At 44.8% G+C, this 22,508-nt stretch overlaps 1 protein-coding gene across 1 annotated transcript; it reads left to right on the top strand.

Moving 5' to 3' along the window:
- The first annotated feature begins 17,445 nt into the window (after positions 1-17,445).
- Positions 17,446-18,980, top strand: gsx2 (GS homeobox 2). The gene is made up of 2 exons (XM_055045787.1): positions 17,446-17,867; positions 18,045-18,980. Exons 1-2 carry the CDS (start codon positions 17,486-17,488, stop codon positions 18,386-18,388), a joined length of 726 nt encoding a protein of 241 aa, XP_054901762.1. The 5' UTR covers positions 17,446-17,485; the 3' UTR covers positions 18,389-18,980.
- Positions 18,981-22,508: the final 3,528 nt, after the last annotated feature.

The following is a 22,508-nucleotide window of genomic DNA, read 5'->3' as shown; positions in this document are numbered from 1 at the left end:
ATGTTAATGGCTTAATGGAGGAGCACTGAGCCCAAGGTTGAGCGAGCAGGACTTTCTTAAAGAGACAGAGGCCATTTTCTTCAAAGTGTCAAATTCTTTTTAAGTCATTGTGGCCAAACAAGAAGGACTGGCCAAAGCCGAGGTTCATTTCAGTGATATTTATTGTGCTTCGTCACTCTTCAAGCAAACAGAGATGATGAAGCACAACTCGTCCGTCACAGTCATGTTTGACATGCAATGCATTTTTATAACTGAAGGTAACGTAGTTACACGATAAAATGGCGCTGTGTGCGTGGGGAATGCAAAACACCAGCCCTTAAACTTTTCTTCTCACATGCAAAAGTGACAGAAAACGTGGGCAGCAGATCACTCTAAATGCACCTTCTCCACCCCCACTTTAAAACATAGCATGGCGTGGGAACGCTTGTATCAGTTTGACTATTAGCAATAGTATAAATGACAAAATTGCACACCAACATCCAATGATGCCTGCAAAAATGATAAAGCGGTATAAACATAAAATGTTTTTCAGGTGCGAAAAGTTCCTCCGTTAATCCAAACATAGGCGCATTCTGGCTTTATTGCTCACGGAGGGTGAAATGTGTGTGTTTTTATGCGTCACTTATTCCAGCTCAGTGTGTCATTATCCAGTCAAACTGAAAACCTACTAAGCAAACAAAGCAGACTATAATTTCTATGCGAGCCATAGAGAGCAGTCTGTAATTCCATCTGTTCTCTGAAGCAAAATTCCCATTATCTCTTAAATAAAAACATGGCATGTTTGCTATGATCTGTCTTTTGACATTGGCATAATTAATGTAAACGAACAACAACAGAAAAGCTCACAGCGAAAATGTTCCCAGCAATAACACTTAAAATGAACCAGTTACCCAAAAATAAAAGAGAGAAGAAAAAAAAGAGCTGCTGATCTGGGTGACAGATTCTCTGAAGATGTGAAACACGGACTTTGCCAACATTTTAAATGTCTTGTGAAAGCGCTTTTCCCATGCCTACTTACATCTGCCGGCGCGAGCGTCTCAAATTACTGCAACAAGTGTACTTACAAGAGTCTTGAGCCCATTTCTGATGCTCCTACACAATGACCTCTCCTCCCCTCTGGTTGAGGTCTATTGAGGTCCTTAGCAGCTGGGAGTGTTTTCTGTTACAAGTACACTGACGGTGGTTAGCTAAGTAAGGGTCACGGGTCAGAGGTCATGCCGAGTCCCACTGCAGTTGATGCTTAATTGTCGTAGGAGCAGCGACCCCGGGGCAGCCGCCGCTACCACCAATTTTATCGTCAGAGTAAGAACCAAAACAGAGGCAGCGACATCAGGGGAAACAAATCTTCCCCTCTAAATTCAGACTGAAGACGTATCGCTCCCCGCAAGGCAGGAAGACAAGTTGCTCGAAAGCAACATGTCAAGATACAAGAGTTGTCTGAAGAGTTTCATCCAGATGGTTGGTTGTGCTACGAATCAGTGGAGATAAAATGTTTTGTAAAATAAATTTTGCTAATTGGAGGTCATTTACGTCAGCTCAAAACAGCAAAAACTATTTCCTGCAAATAAAGCTAGATTACGAACAGATTATCATTCGGTGAGTATGTTTTCTCTCTAATCCTTGTGTTCCCCGTGTTAACATACAGTACATGCTGCAAAATCTACCATGCATGTTTTTGCCCTCGGGGAGACAGGAGCAGAAGACCTGCAGATGCATGAGAGGAATGCACACAAACCCCTCAGAGAAAAGCCCCAGCTGAGACTTAAACCGGAGGGTTTCTTACTGTAAGGTCAGACAGCCGTTTGAGACGCCCCGCTGCAAGCTGCTAATGTTACAAATCGACCGATTGTGTGGTGCTGCCTCTACAGACAAACTGTGAAAGTGTTTTATTTTCAAAAGAAGGACTAGATGCCACACGAAACAGTGTCAACTTAAAGGCGAGTTTCACACTTTGAAGTTTTTCAAGTTTTACACTAAGATTTGGTGTTTTTTGTTTGTTTGTTTTTTTTTTTTTCTGGCCTATATCATAACTGGTTTATTTCACAAAACTGCAGTGGTAAACTTTTTCTTTTTTGCATCACAGGAGTCATGTGATCGACAGCCAGATGTCGCCACTGACGCAACAGGAAGTAGAAGTTGTTCAATGACTTATCACGCCAACAAACTTATTCACGTGGGATTTTAATTAATGGACACACCACAACAGAGAAATTGTTGTTTTGGTTGGGTTTTTTTTTTTTTACCTTAGCAGAACATCAATACAGTTTTGTAATGGAAACACAGATGACGTAAGCAGCCAATCAAAAACCTGATAATTGATGCCGACACAGTGGTGCGGTTCTGCCTATAGAACCACGTGGCGTGTAAACAATCAACCCAGCATTCACACCCTTAACGTCTCTTTCTTAAAGAGCGTCCGACCCATTGCAAATGAGTGTTGGCACTAAGCGTATGTAATGAAATGAGAAGGTGATATAAATCCAGTGGGATAATACAGGAGCTCTCACAGTCTATTAATGCAACCATTTACATTTCTATCCTGACCTAAACTGTGGTACCTAATTTGATCTGCAATCTGCTGGGCCCATTTTCAGCCATTCACTCAGTGAGGGTAATAATATGTTTGTTTTGCTCATGGGTTTGGCTTGGATATGAAAAGGAAAGATTGACAGTGCACCTGTGGGCCGATTGTAAAGGGGGTGACCCTGAAAAAGAATGGAGGGAACGGAGATGGGGAGAAGGAAGGGGGAGCGGCCGGCCGAGAGGCTCCTCAGCTCCGCAAACCACTTCAGTTCTCACTTGAGTGCCTCTCTTTGGGCCTTCACCCGCACGGAGCCCCACCTCGCCGCTTCAGATTCAAATTCCTCCACTCGGCCGGACCCCTCCAGCTCCCCCCAGCGCTCGGCACACACCAAGGGGCATTCAAAACGCATTAACACCAAATCAATGGGAAACAGTTAAAAGTAGGGGGGAGAAAAAGGAAAAGAAAAAAGGGGGAGAAAAGGGGAAAAAGAAAAAAAAATCTCCTTAGCAACATAATCTAGACGGCCTGACGAGAGGAGAAGTGAAAAGAAGGGAGAAAGAGGGGAGGGGAAGACGAACTGAACACAAAAGCTGGACACACAGACAGAAACAAAATTGAAAATTAACACAGAAGAAACTGTTCCTTTTTTCATGGGAACACATTCGGCTACATTAAACCCGGAGCCGGGCTCCTCCTCCTCGCCCGGGCTCCCCTGCAGGCGGAGGCTGGAGGCTCCGGTGGAACGCCGCAGGGCTTCAGACGAGTCCAGGAAAAGGAAGCGTGATCTGTGGCATTTAAACTGTTTCATGAAAGCCACATTTGACTGTGTAAAATTTCTCCAATAAACTGCTTAGAGAGAACTGTCACGATCTTTGTCACGGCTCTTTGGCCTCAGCAGACAACAAAAAAATAAGCCCACAGACATTAAAGTTAAGGAGAAAAAGGTTATTTCTAATTTATTAACGGGTTCACGAGAGGAAAAAAAGAGTCAGCATTTCTGCTTGGGAAAGCAGAGATGGAAGTCGTCACTCTGCTTTTATAAGAGATTCAGGGATCACTGGCCAGATGCCACTGCCAATCGCCACCTGTAGCCAGAGAGAAACACAAACTGTGTTTCCATTACAAAGGTGTGCAAATCTTTGTCTATATTTGGCTAATGTCGAAAAAACACAAATTTGCAGTTGTGGTGTTTCTCATTAAATAAGAAGTGTCATTGAATCACACGTGATCCCGCTTGTTGCACCAATGCCGAGAATTATTTGTAATTCGCCCGTCAAAGACGTCAACGTCTCCTGCTGGCCTGGCAGTGAAAAACCCCTTGTGCTTGATAGCTGCGGTTCGTAGTTGCCGATTTTACAGAAGAGCTGTGGATTCAACGCGTTTGAAGGACACGCGACTTTTCACGAACTGAGCGACGCCGAAAGAGCTCTGGTGGAGCCGGCTGCACATCGTCTGAAAAACGAAGAATAAAAAAGGACATCATCTTCCTGCTACTTCCTGTTGTCTTCTTCATGGTTTTCATCAGAAGTAACATCAGGCGAAAACAATGTTTCAGTATGGCTGAAAAACAACCTCCTCCTAGACATCCAGCGTTCTTCTGTGGTGAGAGCAAAACCTTATAGAGGGACAACCATCTTTACAGCTGTCCACCGTCTACCACAGAACAAACGAAAGCCACTGTGTGATAAAATGTGTCATGTCTGGAGTGTGTGATTGATTAGACAAAGACTGAGCTTTTTGGTGTGAATTCAAGGCAACACGTTTGGAGGTGAATGCACCATCCTGCTGCATTCTCACCGACCCCGTTTCGTTAACGAAACTCTGGTTCATTCGTCTAGAACGTCCGGTTCGTCTGGGGAGGTGCGAATGCGCAATCCAATAAAAAAGAAACTAATTCTAGTCGGCCTGCAAACCCAGCTGTCAGCTCGGCTGAAGTGAACTCTGGTGCGGTTCGAATGCTTAGGTGGATTCCGAGCGGACCGGAGGCCGCTCCAAACCACAGGAAGCGGACTGCAACCAAAACAACTGACGAGTGTTTGTTTGGCACGTTTGCCAGGGACAGAAGAGAAACCCCGCAACCGCTAAAATCTGATACCCCCTCCACTTTTGTTTACATCTGGTGAAGAAGGAACTGGATGAAAAACTTTCGAGACTCATTTTCCCAACAGAGCACCATCTTCCATGTGCATCGCTTCCTTCCTGCTTCATCGCGTACGCTCAAATTCCAATAAAAAATACTCACAAGATTGAGGCTGCGACGCATTGAAAATGTGGAAATGTTGCAAAGGTTCTGATTTGTTTTTTTTTTATTCTAGGCGCTGTGAACGCTTCGAAAGCCCTTCCTGTGAATCCTCCTGTTAGATGGCGCATGTCCGCAGACCACAGGCTCTCGTGAAAGAAGTGAGCTGTCTCATCGAGCCGTTATGTAAATACCGAGACCCGGCTTAATGAACTCCGCGTCTGTGTTTGCGGAAGAACAATCAAGAAGTTCCTTGGAGATAAGACAGGTCTCTGTTTGCCCTGATGGTTCAAACGCAGCAGAATTCACACTTAACTAAACAAGCTAACAAGTTGAACTGATTCAAGAGAAATGCTGGTTCCTCTCAGCAGAGGCTGATGAACTGTTAATGTTTACCGGAGCGCTCATGTTGCGGCAAACGGTGTTTTATTTTTGGCCTGTGGGGCAATTAGTATGGGGCAGGAACTCTGGCCACCAGCAGCCCTGTAAATGACCCCTGACCTCTCCTACATGATCAGCCCACTGAGAGGAGGGCCTGCTTTAATTGGGAGGTCATTAAGACCCAACTTCAACTACTCAAAACCGGGGCTTGCATTTGGGAGCGTTTGCTTTAAATGGCTGCTGATTACGGCAAAAGCGTTGATGGAAAATGGGTCGGGTTTTTTTTTTTTTTTGTCTTTTTCCCAAATTTAAACATGGATGCGCCTGGCGGAGAAGGTAAAATGTCGGTCAACCTCTCGCCGTGAAATATGGGATGAAAAAAAAAAAAGTGAGTCATGAAGGACGAGCGAGAGCCAAAGGACAGGCTAAAGAGGTGAAACAACAAAGTCCAACGGACTATAAAGGTGGAGAAAATAGATGACAAGGCAAAGAGTGATTCCAGAGGCCTTTTATTCAAGCCGCTGATTTCACACTCGCACAAAGAGCTTTGGGGATGTTTCATCCTTTTCACATTTCTTCTGCATTTGGTCAGCGTTGCGCTCGCGGCGCGGCGTCCCCAGTACGGGCGAGGGGAGTGCTGGCCCCGAGAGAAGTCAGCTCCATTCACAGCTTTATAAATCACCTCAGCATGTGCAGACCATGGCCAATCGGCCAATTACGCCCCCCTGACACCCGGGGGCCGATAAAGAAGGCCCGCGACAATGGGATCACAGGCCAGATAAACGACCCTTTAATGAAGTTGCCCACAAAACAGGCCAAAACCGCGCGCCCCACTTACGTATTCCATCACGCCGTTGCCCTCACATTTCCTCTTGCTCAGTCTCCACGGCAGCCACAGCTGGGGAGAGGTGGCCGCGGAGAAAGAGAGGCAGAGTGAGAGAAAAAGGAGAGAAAAATGACTCTGTGCTCTGACACCGCTAAGCCCCCCCACCTAAGGCCCCCTTTCAGACTTTTGGCCGAACAAAAGCATCTGTTGCCATACTGTGCTGCTCAAACTCACCCCCCTTCACCCCCTCCTCACACACTTCTTCTCCGGTCGGCAGAGGAGCCTCGCTCAAGTCCAAAAAAAAGGCCGTATGCAGCTGAGGCTGCTCACCTTGTGGCACAAGCTATTGTGCGGCCCATTCCAGGAGCTTCTCCATCCATCTTTGTGTCTCCGGGACAAACGGAGAGAGAGGGAAACTTTGTATGATGGAGTGAGCGAGAGAGAGGGGCAAAGGACTGCAGCTGCGGGATGAATAGGAGAGGGAATGAAGAGATGAGGTGGGAGAGAAGGGGCAGCTGCAGGGTGGTCCCACCCCTCCGTCTCTTCGACTCGGCAGAGCTGTTTGGCTTCCTGAGATTCAGAACACAAACAGTCGTCGCTGCTACGCGCCCTGAGCCCGGGTCGCCCCTGCGCTGGGAGCACCGATGGGGTGAACGAGAGTTATAGCAAAATAAATGCAGAATAAGAGGAATGACATCCATTTGGACAGATATTTCAGTTTTATCGTCTCTCCCAGCACAAATAATTCACTTTAGACCCTCATCTACACCTAAACACAGCTCCAGTCTTTTGTAAAGACAAAAAATGTTTTACCAAAAACATGACTCATGTGTAGATTGGGATCCACTTTATGAAAAACTTTACAACGTTTTTCTCCTCCTGAAGCTGTCAGTTGTCCGAGGTTAAAAACACAATAAGTCATATCATCAATAAATCTAAATTAGAAGAAGATCTGGACAAACTTGCACAGACGCCTGCAGTTACATTACGGATAAATTACACACAGGTCGTTTTGATTTAGTCGACAACTTCTGAAGGCAATTCTGTGTCTCGTTTTTTCTTCTTATTTTTTTTTCATCTTTTATAAGTATCACAATAAAACAATGCTGAGTTTCTGAACTTTTCTTTGACCCTAACTATTATGTGCATCTTTGTTTAACCGTCGCGTAAAATCGAAATAAATTACACTCAAGTTTGTTGCCTTGAACCGACAAAACGGGGTCGGTTTAGTGACGAGTGTCCGTTTACTCCAATGCCTTACCGTCTGCCCCTTTAGACAACATGAAGAATTCACTTTTTGAACACTTTCTGATGGAATCCCAAACTGTATACAGCACAGACTCGTCCCAATTCTTCAGTGAAGTTATGCCATGTTTACACTGAGAGATTTATATAAACCCTATATTTATCATGGCTGCAGTGTTGCATCCCTTCCAGATACTGACACAAACATTTATGCAGTTTGGAAGTGAAGTATTTTGTATGTCTGGCTGCTACTACAGAAGACTCTCTGGTTTCAGTGTAGTCAGCATGAATTCATAGACCAAGAGGAGTTCAGGTTCACGATTTGGTTAGCAGTTAGCTCTTGTTGACTTAAGAAAACTTCTAACATAATTACATTCTGTTGTTTGTCCTTAAAAGTACTGAAGATCTGGAACCTGAAGTGAGCAAAAAAAAAAAGAACAACAAAACAGCCACATGCATTGTCAGCCCTGGACTTAACGTTTGCTAAACCTCCTGCAATTTTAAAAAAAAGCTGTCTAAACTCCTGGTTTTCACATGTTCATTTAGCAAAAAAATTATTATGCAGTGATTTTAAGTCAGGGGTCATAAATGTAGCCGCATTATTATTATTATTATTTTAAAATGAAGGCCAACAATAATGAGTTTCACCACAAAGTGATAGAGATAGGCTATTTGTGCAGGTGAATCAACTCCATACAAAAATGGCGTTGAGATCACCAGATATGAACGTGACTGCATGTCATTGATAACGCAATATTTAATCAATATATCAGAATTGGCACTGTTTCTTTTTTTTTTTTTTGACAACTAACTTTTACAAAATTCATAACAGCGATTCAATTCTGAACATCACTTCCGATACAATCGTCTTTCCAAAGGAAAGATGCAGCACAAAGAAATGTTTTAAACTCGTTCTTTATTTGTCTTCTTGCCCAAAAGTCTTACTTTGGGCAAGACTTTGTCAAATAAATGCTTCCATGATGTACCACCTGTCCATCCTCCCCCTGCTAATTGTTTTAGCTTTTTCAAATTCTGCTCAGCTTTATTAATCCATAAGCTGAGTTTAAAATAGAAACAAAACACACTGCAACAAACTGTTTGGCTTTCTGTGAGCTATAATAATCACAATACCACTAATATTTGGTCATTTTAGGGTTAGTTTCTGAATGTGCCACGAAAAAATTAACTTTCCATTTTTCGTCTCAAAATCTCCAGATGTCAAAAGAAATCAACCTGTAGGTCCTGCTTTTCTCATGAGATCTTTAGTTGTTTTTGTAAAAAAAAAAATCGTTTCGAATGGAACTGCGAGGAAAAACATCGGTATCGTAGATTCGGGCAAATCGAGTTATGGTTGGGTTGAATCTGAGCGTGGCAGGTGCAGAAAGTTTGTGGGCGCCAACAAAACCTCCTCTCGCATTCACCGCTCTGAAGTGGATCCTCATGTCTGACCGCCGCCCTCCTTCACACTTCAGACGACATTGCTGACGAATGCACCTTTCTTACTTTTTTTCTCTTTCTTTTTTTTAATTTAAGGTTCAAAGCAGTAAAAATAAACCTTCAAAATGTTGTCGAGCAGCTCACAAATATCTAAAGACAATCCATCGGTGCCGCCGGGGCCAACCCTCTCCAACATCCCACATCCACAGTAAAAACAAATTTACTCTCTCGGACATTGTCCCGCCGCAGAATGACACTTTTAAGAGCGTGTTTAGCATTCAGGATCAGTCATTCATTCTTCCTGTCTGAGCCGAGAAAATCTTTGTTCGGTCGATCCTCTTCAAACCCTGGAGTGTCAGGAGGGGCGGGGTGGGATCGATTTGATTCTAATCGGACCATGAAAAGAACATGATCTAACTGCTTTCCGAGCGGAGTATATTTAAGCCCACTCCTCTTTACACTTTTCCCTCCGTCCCCGTCTCCCTCCCCGCCCTCCCACTTTACTGCGGGGACAATGACGCTTGGTCAATTTAAAAAGCTTTGAATGTCTCGTCAATGACTGTGAATAATAGGCAGAGAGAGAGAGACAGAGGGAGAGACAGAGGGAGAGAGAGAGAGAGAGAGAGAGAGAGCTTTGGAAAGGAGAAGAGGCAGAGATGGAGTGAGGGGAAAGTGGGGAGAAAAAGGGAGAAATTGAGAGAGAAAGAGAGAGAAAAGGCCAAAGAGCAGACATAAAAATTCCAAGAGTTGTTTAAGCGTGGGTGGGTTCATTTGCATGACAGCGTTGCGTGAATGAGGCTGACCTCTCGGACCGCCCCGGTGCTGGACCGAGCTGCGGCCCGACGTGCAGGCTTTGACCCAGCTCATTGACTCTGAATGGATACTTTGTCATAAAGGAGGGGGACCTTGCAGCTCTCAGCCGGACGGGCATCTGCAGACCTCCTGTTTGACACCAAACTGCCTCAATTCAATTCTTCAGTCACCACAGCCAACACACACACGCGCGCGCGCGCGCACACGTGCACACACACAAACACACGCACACACACAGATCAGTGCGCACACCCAGGGCGGTTAAAGATAAAACCCACTCACCTAAACTTTTAATTGGATCGTACGAAGGCAAAAATAAATTTAAAAAATGTAGAGGAAAGTCAAGTATGTGAAAACATTCACAGCAAGGATTTTTTTTTTTTTTGGGCCCTTTTTATCATGGTGTTTATAGAGCATCTCTGCTCGCGGACGCAGCCGACACGGCAGGTGCAGGCGAAGCTCTTGCACGCGCACACCCATCAACACGCTTCACTTGATCGCGCCGTGATTTACTGCAGCAGGCAGGTGAGAGGACCCAGAGTGGACCGGAGGGGGCGCCTGAGCGATGCATTCTGCATACAAATCCTGGTTAGTTGCCTCCCCAATCGACCCCGCAGCAGCATGCTGCAGCAGCAACATGCTGCAGCAGGAGCAGCAGCAGTTCTTGGCCCTGACCTCAGCTGGCCGTCTCTGTGCCCCACTCCACTTGGAAACACAAACAGAGCGAAGCGCTTGTTACTTTTATATCAGCTCGCTTTGGTCCACAGGCAGGACATTAGCACAATGCGGAGAGATGTGTATCACTTGTTTCTTTTATTTATTTTTTAATTCAGCGTTTAAATGTCTCAGATGGTTGAAACAAATACTGACCATCTTAAGCATCTTTCTAGACCGCTATGTATGCAATGTTCTAAAAAATAAATAAATCAAACAACTGAGAGGAGAACAAGGACGTATATGTGCTTCACACAACTGAAGCACATATGGAGGCAGCAGCTCAGAAATTGAAAATGTACATTTGCATCTATAGACGTACGTGGATGCAGTGGATGAAAATGCATGGAAGAACGTGAAATTGATTTCTATTCCAAATTTTTATATTTCACTCTGTCTTACATTGTGTGAGATCAATAAGATTTATTTTGAGACATGCGGTGCATAGGATGGGGAAAACATCAAATTAGCTTCTTTGTTTTGCTTTTTTCTCGGTGAAATTTGTCGAGTGCTGCAGAATTAAATATCAAACTCGTGTTGGGAGCTACAAAAACAAAGCCAATTTGCCGAGGCAAACATCAAATTGTGCTGAGAAAGTGATGTTTGTCAGCTCATGATGGTGAGAAAATGATCTGACTGAAGATGATCTTTGCCTCCTCTTGATGGCGAGATGTCATGTCATTGTGTTTCCTGTTGCTTGGATTGTTTCTAAAGTTGAACTAAACCAAAGTGAAAGAACAATTTTCACTGCGTTGTTGTTTTCAACCTGAATGTATTGGAAGGAATATTTTGGCTCCTCCAAAGGCAGTGAATCATTACCATGCGCTAAACTCTGATAACGCTCTCGCATCCATCTGACGACCTGCGCAGAGCAACGCAAGATGAAGCTTCTGATAGGAAGACAGGAAGGAAGAACAGAGTGTGAAAATCTGCAAGTGTGAAAATGTCAGCAGGTGCAGCGGTGATGCGATCTGAAGCAGAGGAGCAGATCGATGTGCTCTTCATTGTGCAAGGAGGAAGAAAAGCAGGCCGTGAATGCAGCCTGCACGGACTCTCAGCCGCTCTAGAAACGTCCACGCGGTTTCCATTTTGCGCAGAATAGAAGGGAAAGCGAGGAAAATATCTCAATCAGGAGAGGACTCGTGTGAAATCTGGAAAGCGACAAGCTGCCTGAGACGCATCGAGGGAAATCAACATAATGACAAACTCCTGCCAACAAGAGGCTGTCTTTTCCCGATCAATATGTAACCTGAGAAAAACCCGCTAAAGCAAAACAGATGTGCTCGTTTATTATGGTTCAAAGGCAACTCTAAACAGGTTTTTAGTGTTTTCAGTCTTGATTGGAAGGAGCTGTGTTTCAGCTGCTTTGCAGTTTTCTGGACGTTTGTTCCAGATTTGTGGTGCGCAGGTTTTTCACCAGGTTTGGTTCTGTTCACAGAACCGCTATTTAATCTCCCTTTCAACAAATATGGCTCCATTGTTGAAATAAAGCCTTGTTTACCGTGTTCCTAAGACCCAGCAAACAAAGAAGATTGTCAAATGTAACCACAAGTGAACTCTGAGCCAACATGCCAAACACCATGTGTGTTACGCTGCATATCACCCTGGAAAAACCGTCCCTGTGTTGGAGGTCGGAGGTCAGCAGCAACATGTCGATCAATGACTGATCAACTGGGACAGGAAAGTTTGTTGTTGGGGGGAAAAGGACAAAGCTAAACTCATGGGAATCCTGGGGAAAACAAAAAAACAAAAAAAACTTGTAAGCTGGAATAGACACAGTGGAAGTTGGCTCTAATATCAAACAAAATTGAACAGATCAAAAATATATTCAGTGTTAAAACGGCCCAGTTGAAGTATAAGTCCAATTGAAAATCAGTGTCAATAATCTTAACGCTTTCTTACCAAACGAGTGCAGAAGTGGAGCAAACCTCCGACAAACAAACAGCGCTATAACGCCTGTTACCCGAGACATTTTTGAGTCTTTTTTGCCTCTTCAGCCGAAACTGAGGGAAAGACGACAGGCAAGAATATTCTGCAACAAGTCGTAGCCTACATCATGTCTGCAAAGATATTTGCGGGAATCAGTAGAGAAACGCATGTTAAAGCCCAGGACCTTTCGCTGCCAGAGGACTAATGAGAATTGCATAAGTGTGAAAGTTATTGGACGCATTACAAAACGTCCAACAATTAATGACTTCAACAATACCTGCTTGTGAAAATCTGCCTTTGGGTTTTTGGAATAAATCGTAATCTGCCCTCTGAACTCTCTGGGTATCGGCTGCTGGGACTGGCAACGCTGATGACGCTCGACTGTCACTTCCTGCTGTTTTCACTCGAAATCTTTACCATCACAGAACGTCAGGCTGAATTCAGGTGTAACCGGAAGTCGGGTGAAGGTGGCGAGAGCGTTTCCGTTTGCTTGAACGTTTTCCGTCCCGGCCGAGACTCTTGTGACAGAGTTCGCGGGCGTCAGCCCGACGCCCAGTAATTCCCCTAAAAGGCCGATCATCAGCCAAAACGAAGCAACATCTGGATACGTCGTGGGAACCGCGTGAGGGTCCGAGACGCGTAACAAGCCCAAAGTGAACAGCAGTGGTCACAGCCTCTTATTTACGCAAATTCAAGACCATTTGACAACTCAAGCAAGAGCAGATTGGAGTAAGGATGTTTGTTTTCCTCCCTCTCGTTTGCTCAGTCTTTCGGAAACAAGGAACGGAGATGTGGGAACGAACTCCGAGTCCTAACAAATGAGCGCCAATGAAGATGTTTCTCAGTGAACTTTAGTGTCGCAATCAGTCGGTGTTTATCTCGTTTTCGGCGCTCCTTGATTGTGTGCGAGCCTCGGAGCGCAGCTTGGGATGAGTGTGGACGTCCAGGCGCTCTCGTTTGGACACACGCGCGCGCGCGCGCACACACACACTTGAGCCTGGAGTGTCTGGTCTGAGCGGCTCTGTGAGACCGAGGAGCGTCTCTCTAATTAGAGGGAGCCCGGTGCAGGACAGCTCTATAGGGCCATCAACAGGGCCCTCGTTGGCTTTGTTCGGGAACCTCTTCTTCCACTGAGGCTGTCACTTTAGTTTTCTAAAGGGGCCGAGGGGCTTCGGGTCCCCTTAATGATGTCTGAGTCCAGTCACTAGAACTGTTTGTGGACAGATTTAAAGGACATTTCCGTGACAAAACACTGAGAGAGAAAAAAAATCCTGCGCAGTTTATTGATCCCGAGATCCTCAAAAACTCCTGGCGGGAGACAATGATGCGAGGGGAGTTGTTTTTTCCTCTCCACGCCGTTTAACGCGTGATTATTTCCAACTCGGTTTTTTTTTTTTTTTTTTTTGCATACAAACCCAATTATTCATCGGCATATAAATTAAATTCACGGAGCTCCCCCTGACTCCTGCAGGAAGCCTTTCAGAGACGCGTCTCTCTCTTTTCTCCTGGCGGGACCCCGAAACGGGGAGAAGCCGCTGCAGCTGCTGTTCACATCAAACAGATAATTGCCGATGAAAAGTCATTGCGTGACATTACGCCGTCCGTGGGATCATTGTTCGTTTCCCCCCATCGCCACTTCAGACGCACACGGAGGAATGGTCTTTCTTGGAGTGTTGGGGCTCCGGCGATGCACTTTGGCAACTTTCCTCCTCTTGGAGACGCCACGATGTCCATCAAGCTGCTGTGTTTCTGCATAAACTCCCAAATGCACACAAAAGAAGAGCAAGCTTTGCATCATATTCGCCCCACACATCCAACTTAAATTTGTACGTTTGTGAATAGGGGCCAGTGATTAATCGCCCATCAATGGGGTTTGAAAAGGCGCTGAATGGTGAAGGGGAACCGCTGCACTAAAGGGCACACAGCAGTGGAGGGGAAAGAACAGGCGAACTGTTTTTTTTGTTTGTTTGTTTTGTTTCTCTATTCCGACCCTTTATTATTATTATTATTATTATTTAACATTTAAACAGTGAGCGATAGTTCACAAGCCTCATTTGGTGTGCAGGCATCTTAAGAGGGAGAAAGAAAGAAAGAAAAAAGAGAGACTGTAGTCCTGTCAACTTGAGCAGAAGAAAGGGAATCAAAGGTTTTTTTGTATTTTTTTTTCTCCTTAAATGGACTAATTTTCTCCTTGAATTATGAAAGTAATGGCGAGGTAACAGCCTGTGCTCAGGACCCGGCGGCTTAATGCCTCCTAAATCCTTCCACGTGGCTCCACTAGTCCTGGCAATTAGGTCTCATTATAGCCTCATAAAGGATCTCATTTGTGGGATTACTTAATAGACAATGAAATTTTATCATGCAGAATTATGGAAAAATAATATCTGAGCTTTCGCGTGGTGTGCCGAGGGCGCGCGCCGCGCATCATTCCGCTCGGTTTGCTCGCTCTCCTAACTCCCCCCCCCCACACACACACACATACACACACACACATACACACACACACACACACCTACCCCCAAACCCATCCTCCTCTTCCTCACTTCACTTCCTCTGCGGTTCATATCTGTATCATATCAACTGCGCGTCCTCCCTGTCAAACGTCAAAAATTCACTTTATTATGGCAATTATTGTCTGCGTGACAGATGCGCCTGTTTTTTTTTTTTTTTAAATTATTTTTTTTTTTATCTTTGTGATGGTTGGATTTTAAAGACTTCCTAATTCTTTCTTTTTTTTCACGACTGGGTTCAAAGTCACATTTCAGTAACAGGAGTCCTGTTTGCTGTGGTCCATAAATGTATGTCTCACGTTGGACCGCATGTCCGAATTGTTCAACTATGTTTGGCATTTTCTGTAGGGGTCCACATGGAAAAGGGAAAATTTCCTAAAATAATATGCTCCGTGTTTTTTTCTTTCTTGTCTTTATTATTATTTATTTTTTGCCTAAACATATTTTGGAAAGAAAAAGGTGGGAATTTATTTATTTCAATCACTCAATCATTTTTGGGTAAAATGACTTAGGACATCAGAATAAAACATCGTCACTATCGTCTAGTGGAAGATGTTACTTCAGACAGTTACCAGCTTTTCCCAATATTAGTTGAATTATTCAGACCCCCTAAGACAAAAAAAAAGACCAATAACAAATTTGCAGCTTTTCTTGCTATTTGTTGTAGACTTTTGTAGGTTTAGACATCACAGCAAGCAGTGAAAGAATGGACCCATTGCTGATCCATAAGTAATAAAAGGCCCAGTCCTCAGGCGGCAGTCCCTCCCTCCCAGCTGCAGTCAAAAGACTCAAAAGTTTGAGTGTGTTTCTTTCGCTCACTCACTTTTTGACTTTCTTGTAACTTTTATCCGTTCTACATGACAAAATACCTGAGCCACTTTTTGTCGTGTAAACTAACTTCTGCTCTTTAAGGCAAAGAAATCACTTAAGATGTCATTTTCTGTCTCCTTAGTGAAAGCAAGTAGCTATTTCTGCCATTCCTGAATTGGTCATGAAGACAAATGCTCTGAAGCTATATTCATTTCTATAATATAATTATAGAATCATATTATATTTGGTAGCAAATTAGCATGATGTATCTGAATGAGTTTATAATGAATTTGATTTAGGAATTAAAGTCAAATCTACACAGAGGGGAGAATAAAAAACATGAGCAAGACTGTTTTAGAACTTGGCAACACTTTTGACATCTTAAATAATAATAATAACAAACAATGTTTGTTTGATTTTAAAATAATTTAATTTAACCCACCTACTTTTTGGGTTAAAAACCAAACAGTTACTGGTTCAGTCAGGTTGTTTTTAACTCCACAATTTCAAAAGGATACATTGTCTCGTTCTGATGATCAAGCAGATATTTGCATTATGAAATGTAACATTAAAATATTATGAGATATTATCTGTTGCCTCTAGAGTTTAAGTTCACAGAACACAGAGAACAACTGAATTTACTCATGTGAATATTCAGACCGAACGAGTAAAACCGTCTAATCGAAACAAAGTTTGTTCATGAAAGTACATTCTGAAAACCAGTTGGAACTTAACTCATCAATGTGTCTCCTCTCCTCTCCTCTCCTCTCCTCTCCTCTCCTCTCCTCTCCTCTCCTCTCCTCTCCTCTCCTCTCCTCTCCTCTCCTCTCCTCTCCTCTCCTCTCCTCTCCTCTCCTCCCCTCTCCTCTCCTCTCCTCTCCTCTCCTCTCCTCTCCTCTCCTCTCCTCTCCTCTCCTCTCCTCTCCTCTCCTCTCCTCTCCTCTCCTCTCCTCTCCTCTCCTCTCCTCTCCTCTCCTCTCCTCTCCTCTCCTCTCCTCTCCTCTCCTCTCCTCTCCTCTCCTCTCCTCTCCTCTCCTCTCCTCTCCTCTCCTCTCCTCTCTTCTCCTCTCCTCTCCTCTCCTCTCTCTTCTCCTCTCCTCTCCTCTCCTCTCTTCTCCTCTCCTCTCTTCTCCTCTCCTCTCCTCTCCTCTCCTCTCCTCTCCTCTCCTCTCCTCTCCTCTCCTCTCCTCTCCTCTCCTCTCCTCTCCTCTCCTCTCCTCTCCTCTCCTCTCCTCTCCTCCTCTCCTCTCCTCTCCTCTCCTCTCCTCTCCTCTCCTCTCCTCTCCTCTCGGCAGATGAAAAGCAGAAGCTGAACCTGCCCGGTGACCCGCCCGGGGGATCAAGCTCGCTAATTATCGTCACAAGACGAGGGATTAACGCATTTCTGAAATAGCTGCCTGTTTACCCCCGCACAGAGCCGCCATTATAAACACTTTCTAATTGAATCCTAATCGCCGTCAAATAGCCGCGGCCCAGACTCGCCGACGGTTCATAATTCTTTAATTGCTGGAAGTGAAACCTGGACCAACCGGATTCAAAGTGTGATTATGGCCGCTGAGCAAAGAAAGCTCCTTATCTTCGCGTGAATAATTCAAGGGATTATATAACTCATATACAATCAAACCAGTATCATTAAATTATATAAAATTTAATGAATATAAAATAGATATATATTTTATATATGATATATATTTAAAAATTTTAATATATATATAAATATATAGTCTGAGAACTTTTTATAACTTTGTTTCTTGTACAGTAAAGCTCTTTCAAACATTAAATTTGCTCATTTTGATGATTCAAATCAAAAAATGAGCCAAAGCTGTGCGAGTTGTGATCGGACCAGTGCGGAGAAGTGTCACGTGGTTTGGGTCAGTGACAGCGCAGACCCTCGGAGCCGAGTGCGCACGTGGGTTGTCGATGGAGGGGCCAACCCCTCCTCGGGGTCCCTTTTGTTGAACCATCAAACATAAGCACCTTTGGAGCTCCCGAGGGCTTCACATGAGGAACGGCCGTCGTCCCGCGCTCTGCTGCGATCTTTCCTCTGCGACGCAGCCATGTCCCGGTCCTTCTACGTCGACTCCTTGATTATCAAGGACGCGGTGCGACCCGGCGCGGCTGCCGAGCATCCGGCGCAGGACTTTCTGCTCCCCATCAGCGTGCACTCCCCGAGCGTAATGACGGTCGCCGCGCCGGTGTGTCCCTCCAGGAAGAACGGCACGTTCTGCGTGTGCCCGCTGTGCGTCACGTCGCACCTCCAGTCCTCGCGCGGTGGCATCCCGATCCTGAAGAGCCAGTTTCCAGGTGTGGAGGCGCAGTTCTGTCAACGGATAGCGCAGCAGCAGCAGTCTTCTGCGCTGGCGCATCCTGGACACGCGTCTGTCTGCACGCCCACCTTCGGCGTCACGGATCCCAGGAGATACCACTGCCTTTCTATTGGTAAGCACCTGCTTCCGCTCTCCGACACCTGTTAGAGTATCAGACGCTCGCCGCGCCTCCACTTTTGCACTTTTACGCACGAAATTTAGTGACGCGTCCCGACAGGTAAAACACAGGCAAATCTCTGCTTCAAAACAAACAAATAAACAACAAAAACCTCTTTATGTTTTACCACAGGAAGCTCCTCGGAGAACAGCCACATACAGAACGGCAAAAGGATGCGGACGGCTTTCACCAGCACGCAACTCCTGGAACTCGAGCGGGAGTTCTCTACGAACATGTACCTGTCCAGACTCAGGCGCATCGAGATCGCCACGTATCTGAACTTGACGGAGAAGCAGGTGAAGATCTGGTTTCAGAATCGCCGGGTGAAGCACAAGAAGGAAGGGAAAGCCACGCAGAGGAGCGCGCAGGGCGGCTGCAAGTGTGCCGGCGCTCACACGAACTATTCCAGGTCGGAGGACGAGGAGTCCTTGTCCCCGGTCTCCGCCTCGGAGGAGAAGGAGGTGTCGCCGATTTGAGAGGCGCTCAAAGTCCCCCCAAAAGTCCCGTCCCGTTCGCCGGCGCTCGCTCTGTCCACCGCCGCACGCCGCAGCTGGGCATCACCAAAAAACGCAGCTGAGGCTCATTTCCCGCATGAAGTTTGTTCAACTGAAGTAAGAAACGATGCGAATTTATGTCAGTGAAAGATTAAAAGCCCAAACAATTGTCATCTTTTTTTATTTTAAGTTTTTATGTTTACATGTTTGGTTCCCGTTGTTAATTCACCTAAATAATAATAATAATTAAAAAATGTGAACGTTCTGTCAGTGCAGCTATTCGATCGGAGAACCTCAAAACCCCCTTAATAAATATTCCAGGTCTGAAGTAGACCTGCGGCCTGCGGCCATGTGTAAACAGTGTGTATAAATGTGTATTTATTGTAATAAACACTCAGTTGACCTGTGAGAACCTGTCAGTGTGTTGGCTTCTCATCGCGCGTCTCCAAACTTCCGCTGCCTTTTATTTTCCTCTACCCGGTTTTCAGGTGCGCAATCCATCACTTTTGGACGTAAGCCGTTTTCAGGCTCGTCGCTCCGGGTCCACTCTGACTTGATCGGGGAGTTACAATCTCTCGCTCTGTCGACGGCTCCCAAGAACCTGGCAGGGACCGGAAAGGGGAAAACAGTTGACATGTGGGGATCCAAGGCAAGTTCGGAAAGTCGAACAAATGTAGAGAAAAATTTTTGGGATGCATTTGTAAAAAAAAAAAAAATAATAAAAAAAAAGCTCCAAGTTGCTGCTTAATGAAGCTGACGCAACCACTTCTGACGTTCAGACGTGGTTGTGTGACGGGAACGTTCTCTTTTCTGACAGAAAACTGTTCCGTGTAAACCAAAAATCATATCAGGATGAAACACTGACTGGATTTTTTATTTTCCAGTTAATTACATTCAATTAGTAATTATGCTGTAATTAAAATAGCAATAGCAAAGAATTTTCCGAGAACAGACCACACACACACACACACACACACACACACACACACACACACACACACACACACACACACACACACACACACACACACACACACACACACACACACACACATTTGATACACAGAATTCATTCTGCATTTATCAAAAGAAAGAAGTAACAGCCAGGGATGCTGAATCGTTACACACTATAAAAAACACGAACAAAATAAATGAAGAAATAAAACATATAACACATTTATGACACTTCCTTGGTGGCCAACAAATTTATAAGGGTGCCAATTCCCCCCAAACTCCAAACTTAAAAGCGGCATGCTGACGTGAAGAAGATTTACTATAAATGCGATATGTTTACGGTAAAAATGAACAAAAAGACGTTTTACAGTGTAGTGTGTTTTTAATCTCATTTCTCACACACTACTGCAAAAAAAAAACCGCAAACTTTTATCTATAGAAATGTTGGCATCATTTAATATGAACTATTCGCCTCCTACACCGCGTGGTTTTAACATGAACACCTTTTCCCATCAAGCTGTCCTTCAGGAACATCGCGCCCAGATTCAGTTAAAGCAGCTTCGCCAGTTAAACTGAAAATGGATGGTTGGAGGAGAAGGGCGTTTTGGCTGTAATTTCTCCTTAGATTTGACCACAAAAGGGGAACCCGATAACGCCCCCCCCCCACACACACACACTCCCACCCCCACCAATCGTCCATTAATGTTCGCTTCTGAAAAGATTTCAGTCGTCCCAAAGCGAGTTTAATTGCGTTTTCGGGTCCCACGTTGGTTGATTATGAGGCCATGCAGCGACCGGAGCCGCAGAACGAGGATATATAGAAGTGGGCAAAGGCTTTGACAGGTTAGATTGTCCTGCCTTGGGACCCGCATTTAGCCCGGGACCCCCGACGGCTGCGCGCTCAGAGAGCTTTGAGGGACATCGACAGGGTTCCTCGGAGCCACAGAGGACGATTTAGTCACTGTTTCATTAGGCGCTATTTGAACCTTTCAACTTATGGTGAATTAAAAAAAAAAAATAGAGAGAGAGAGATGTGGAGGGAGGTGGAGGGGAATGCTCAAATGGGTGGGGGAGGGGGGATTAGATGGGAGGGGCCACTGGAAATTAGCGGACGCCTAATTTAACTCGTTTCTGTTGGGAGTTTGGGATACATTCCTAATTGAGAGGGGAAGCAGGTGAAGTTTTGGTCCCACGCAGGCCCTTTCAGAGCGGGAATAAATGGCCCCCTTTCACATCCCGCTGCTGATCGTATATTATTGGTGGAGGTGTGGGGGAGGGGGCGACGAGGTGGGCAGGGGGGTATCTAATGAATATATATTGAAGCTCCTATTAATCGAATTAGAGTTTCCTTGCTGCAGATGTGCGCGACTGGTAGAATGAACCCAAGTTTTCGAGGAGCGCGGGCCGTGAACTCAGAGAGAGCCGCGTCCAAACAGACACGAAGTCACCAGAGCGCGCGGCGCGCGCACAGAGATACTGTGGAGTCAAAGCAGCCAAGAGAAATTGGATTTTTTTTTTACCTGCCAATGGACTGAAAAATAAGCACAACTTATCCGCAAAGAGGAGATGGGCCACCATTGAAAACGAGGCAATTACGCATGACAAAAGACAATTAATAAGAGCGCTTTTCAGCTGGTCGCAGCTGCTGTCTCATGCGGAGAGATGGAGGCTCGAAGAAGTTGAAGTGCCCAGGAGGATGGATGGGGGGTGGCTGGGACGCGGGGGTGGTCAGGGGGTGTGGGGGTAGAGAGTAGCTAAGGGGGAAACTGCGTTGTCTCCGTCAGTTTAAGAGCGAGGCCGTGCGCCATTCCTGTGTCCAAAACTTCCCGCTGAGCAACGAGTGAAAAGCTCGGCTGTGAGCAGGAAAGAGTTTCTGATCATCGGTGGAAACTAATCGTGCGGTGAAAGTCGGAAGAGTTTTAGTTTTTATTTATTTATTTTTTCTTCCCCCTTTGTCCAAAAAGGGTAACTGAGCTTTTTGGCCTGCATGCAACATATTATATGTGGTAAACTAACATGTTTTATATTGATGCAACTCTGGAAAAAAAAGTCAGAGACCACTGCAACATGATCAGTGTTTCTGATTTGACTTTTTGACTTCTTATAGGTTTTGATAAAATGAACATTCTTCTGTTATTCTATGCACTACTGGCAACATGTCTCTGAAACTCCAAGTGAAAATGTTGTATTTATTTGCAGAAAATGGGAAACGGTCAAATGCCAAGACAGCAAGTTCATATTTATTTAAAAACGCACCAATGTTTTCACTCAGTAATCAAGATTTGGTGGAGCGGGCTCTTCATTTATTTTTTCCAGAGCCGTTTATCACTCTCAACTCACAATCCCCCAAAAAAAGAAACATCACAGTGGCAGCATCATGGTATGAGTTGCTTTTCTCTGTCTACATTAAAAAAATGGTTATAACATCTTGAGAAGTCAAGTTGGACTGCAGGACTCTAATTTCAAATGTAAATGGGAAAGTGTTTACCAACCAAGCAAACCTGTAGAAGGAGACGCTGTGGTCAGAAGAGACTAAACGTAACGTTCTGGCCTATCTGGAGAAAAACTGTCATGGCAGAAAACAAGCACTGCATCTCTGAACACTGAGTGAAACACAGCGGCAGCACCATCATCATCCCATCTGGAAACAAGTCTTAGCACCTCAAGGCGTGAGCGAGAAAACTCCCGGGCAAAGAAGGCATTTTGTAAGTCGATACCTCTGGTGGAGTCACATCAGAGAGGAAAAACACGATGTGGAAAAGAAAAGAAAAATGTTCAAGTACTTAGTGAATGACAAAATGTGTTGTTCTCTCTGTGTCACCATCACCACCATCGTCGTCGTCGTCGTCGTCATCATCATCATCATCAACATCACCATCATCATCACCATCATCATCATCATCATCATCATCACTACCATCATCATCATCATCATCGTCATCGTAATCATGATGGTAAGAAATGTCTGCCATCTTTCTATTACATAAAATCCTCTCATGACAGATAGACAGATACATCATCATCATTATCATCATCATCATCATCATCATCATCATCATCATCATCATCATCATCATCATCATCATCATCACCATCATGATCTCATCATCATCATCATCATCATCATCATCATCATCATCATCATCAC

Source organism: Poeciliopsis prolifica, unplaced genomic scaffold (genome assembly GCF_027474105.1).
Source record: "Poeciliopsis prolifica strain line A6 unplaced genomic scaffold, Auburn_PproV2 SCAFFOLD002, whole genome shotgun sequence".
Classification (NCBI taxonomy): Eukaryota; Metazoa; Chordata; class Actinopteri; order Cyprinodontiformes; family Poeciliidae; genus Poeciliopsis; species Poeciliopsis prolifica.
Note: the sequence above shows the minus strand (reverse complement) of the source record. Positions and strands in the feature narration are given on the sequence as shown.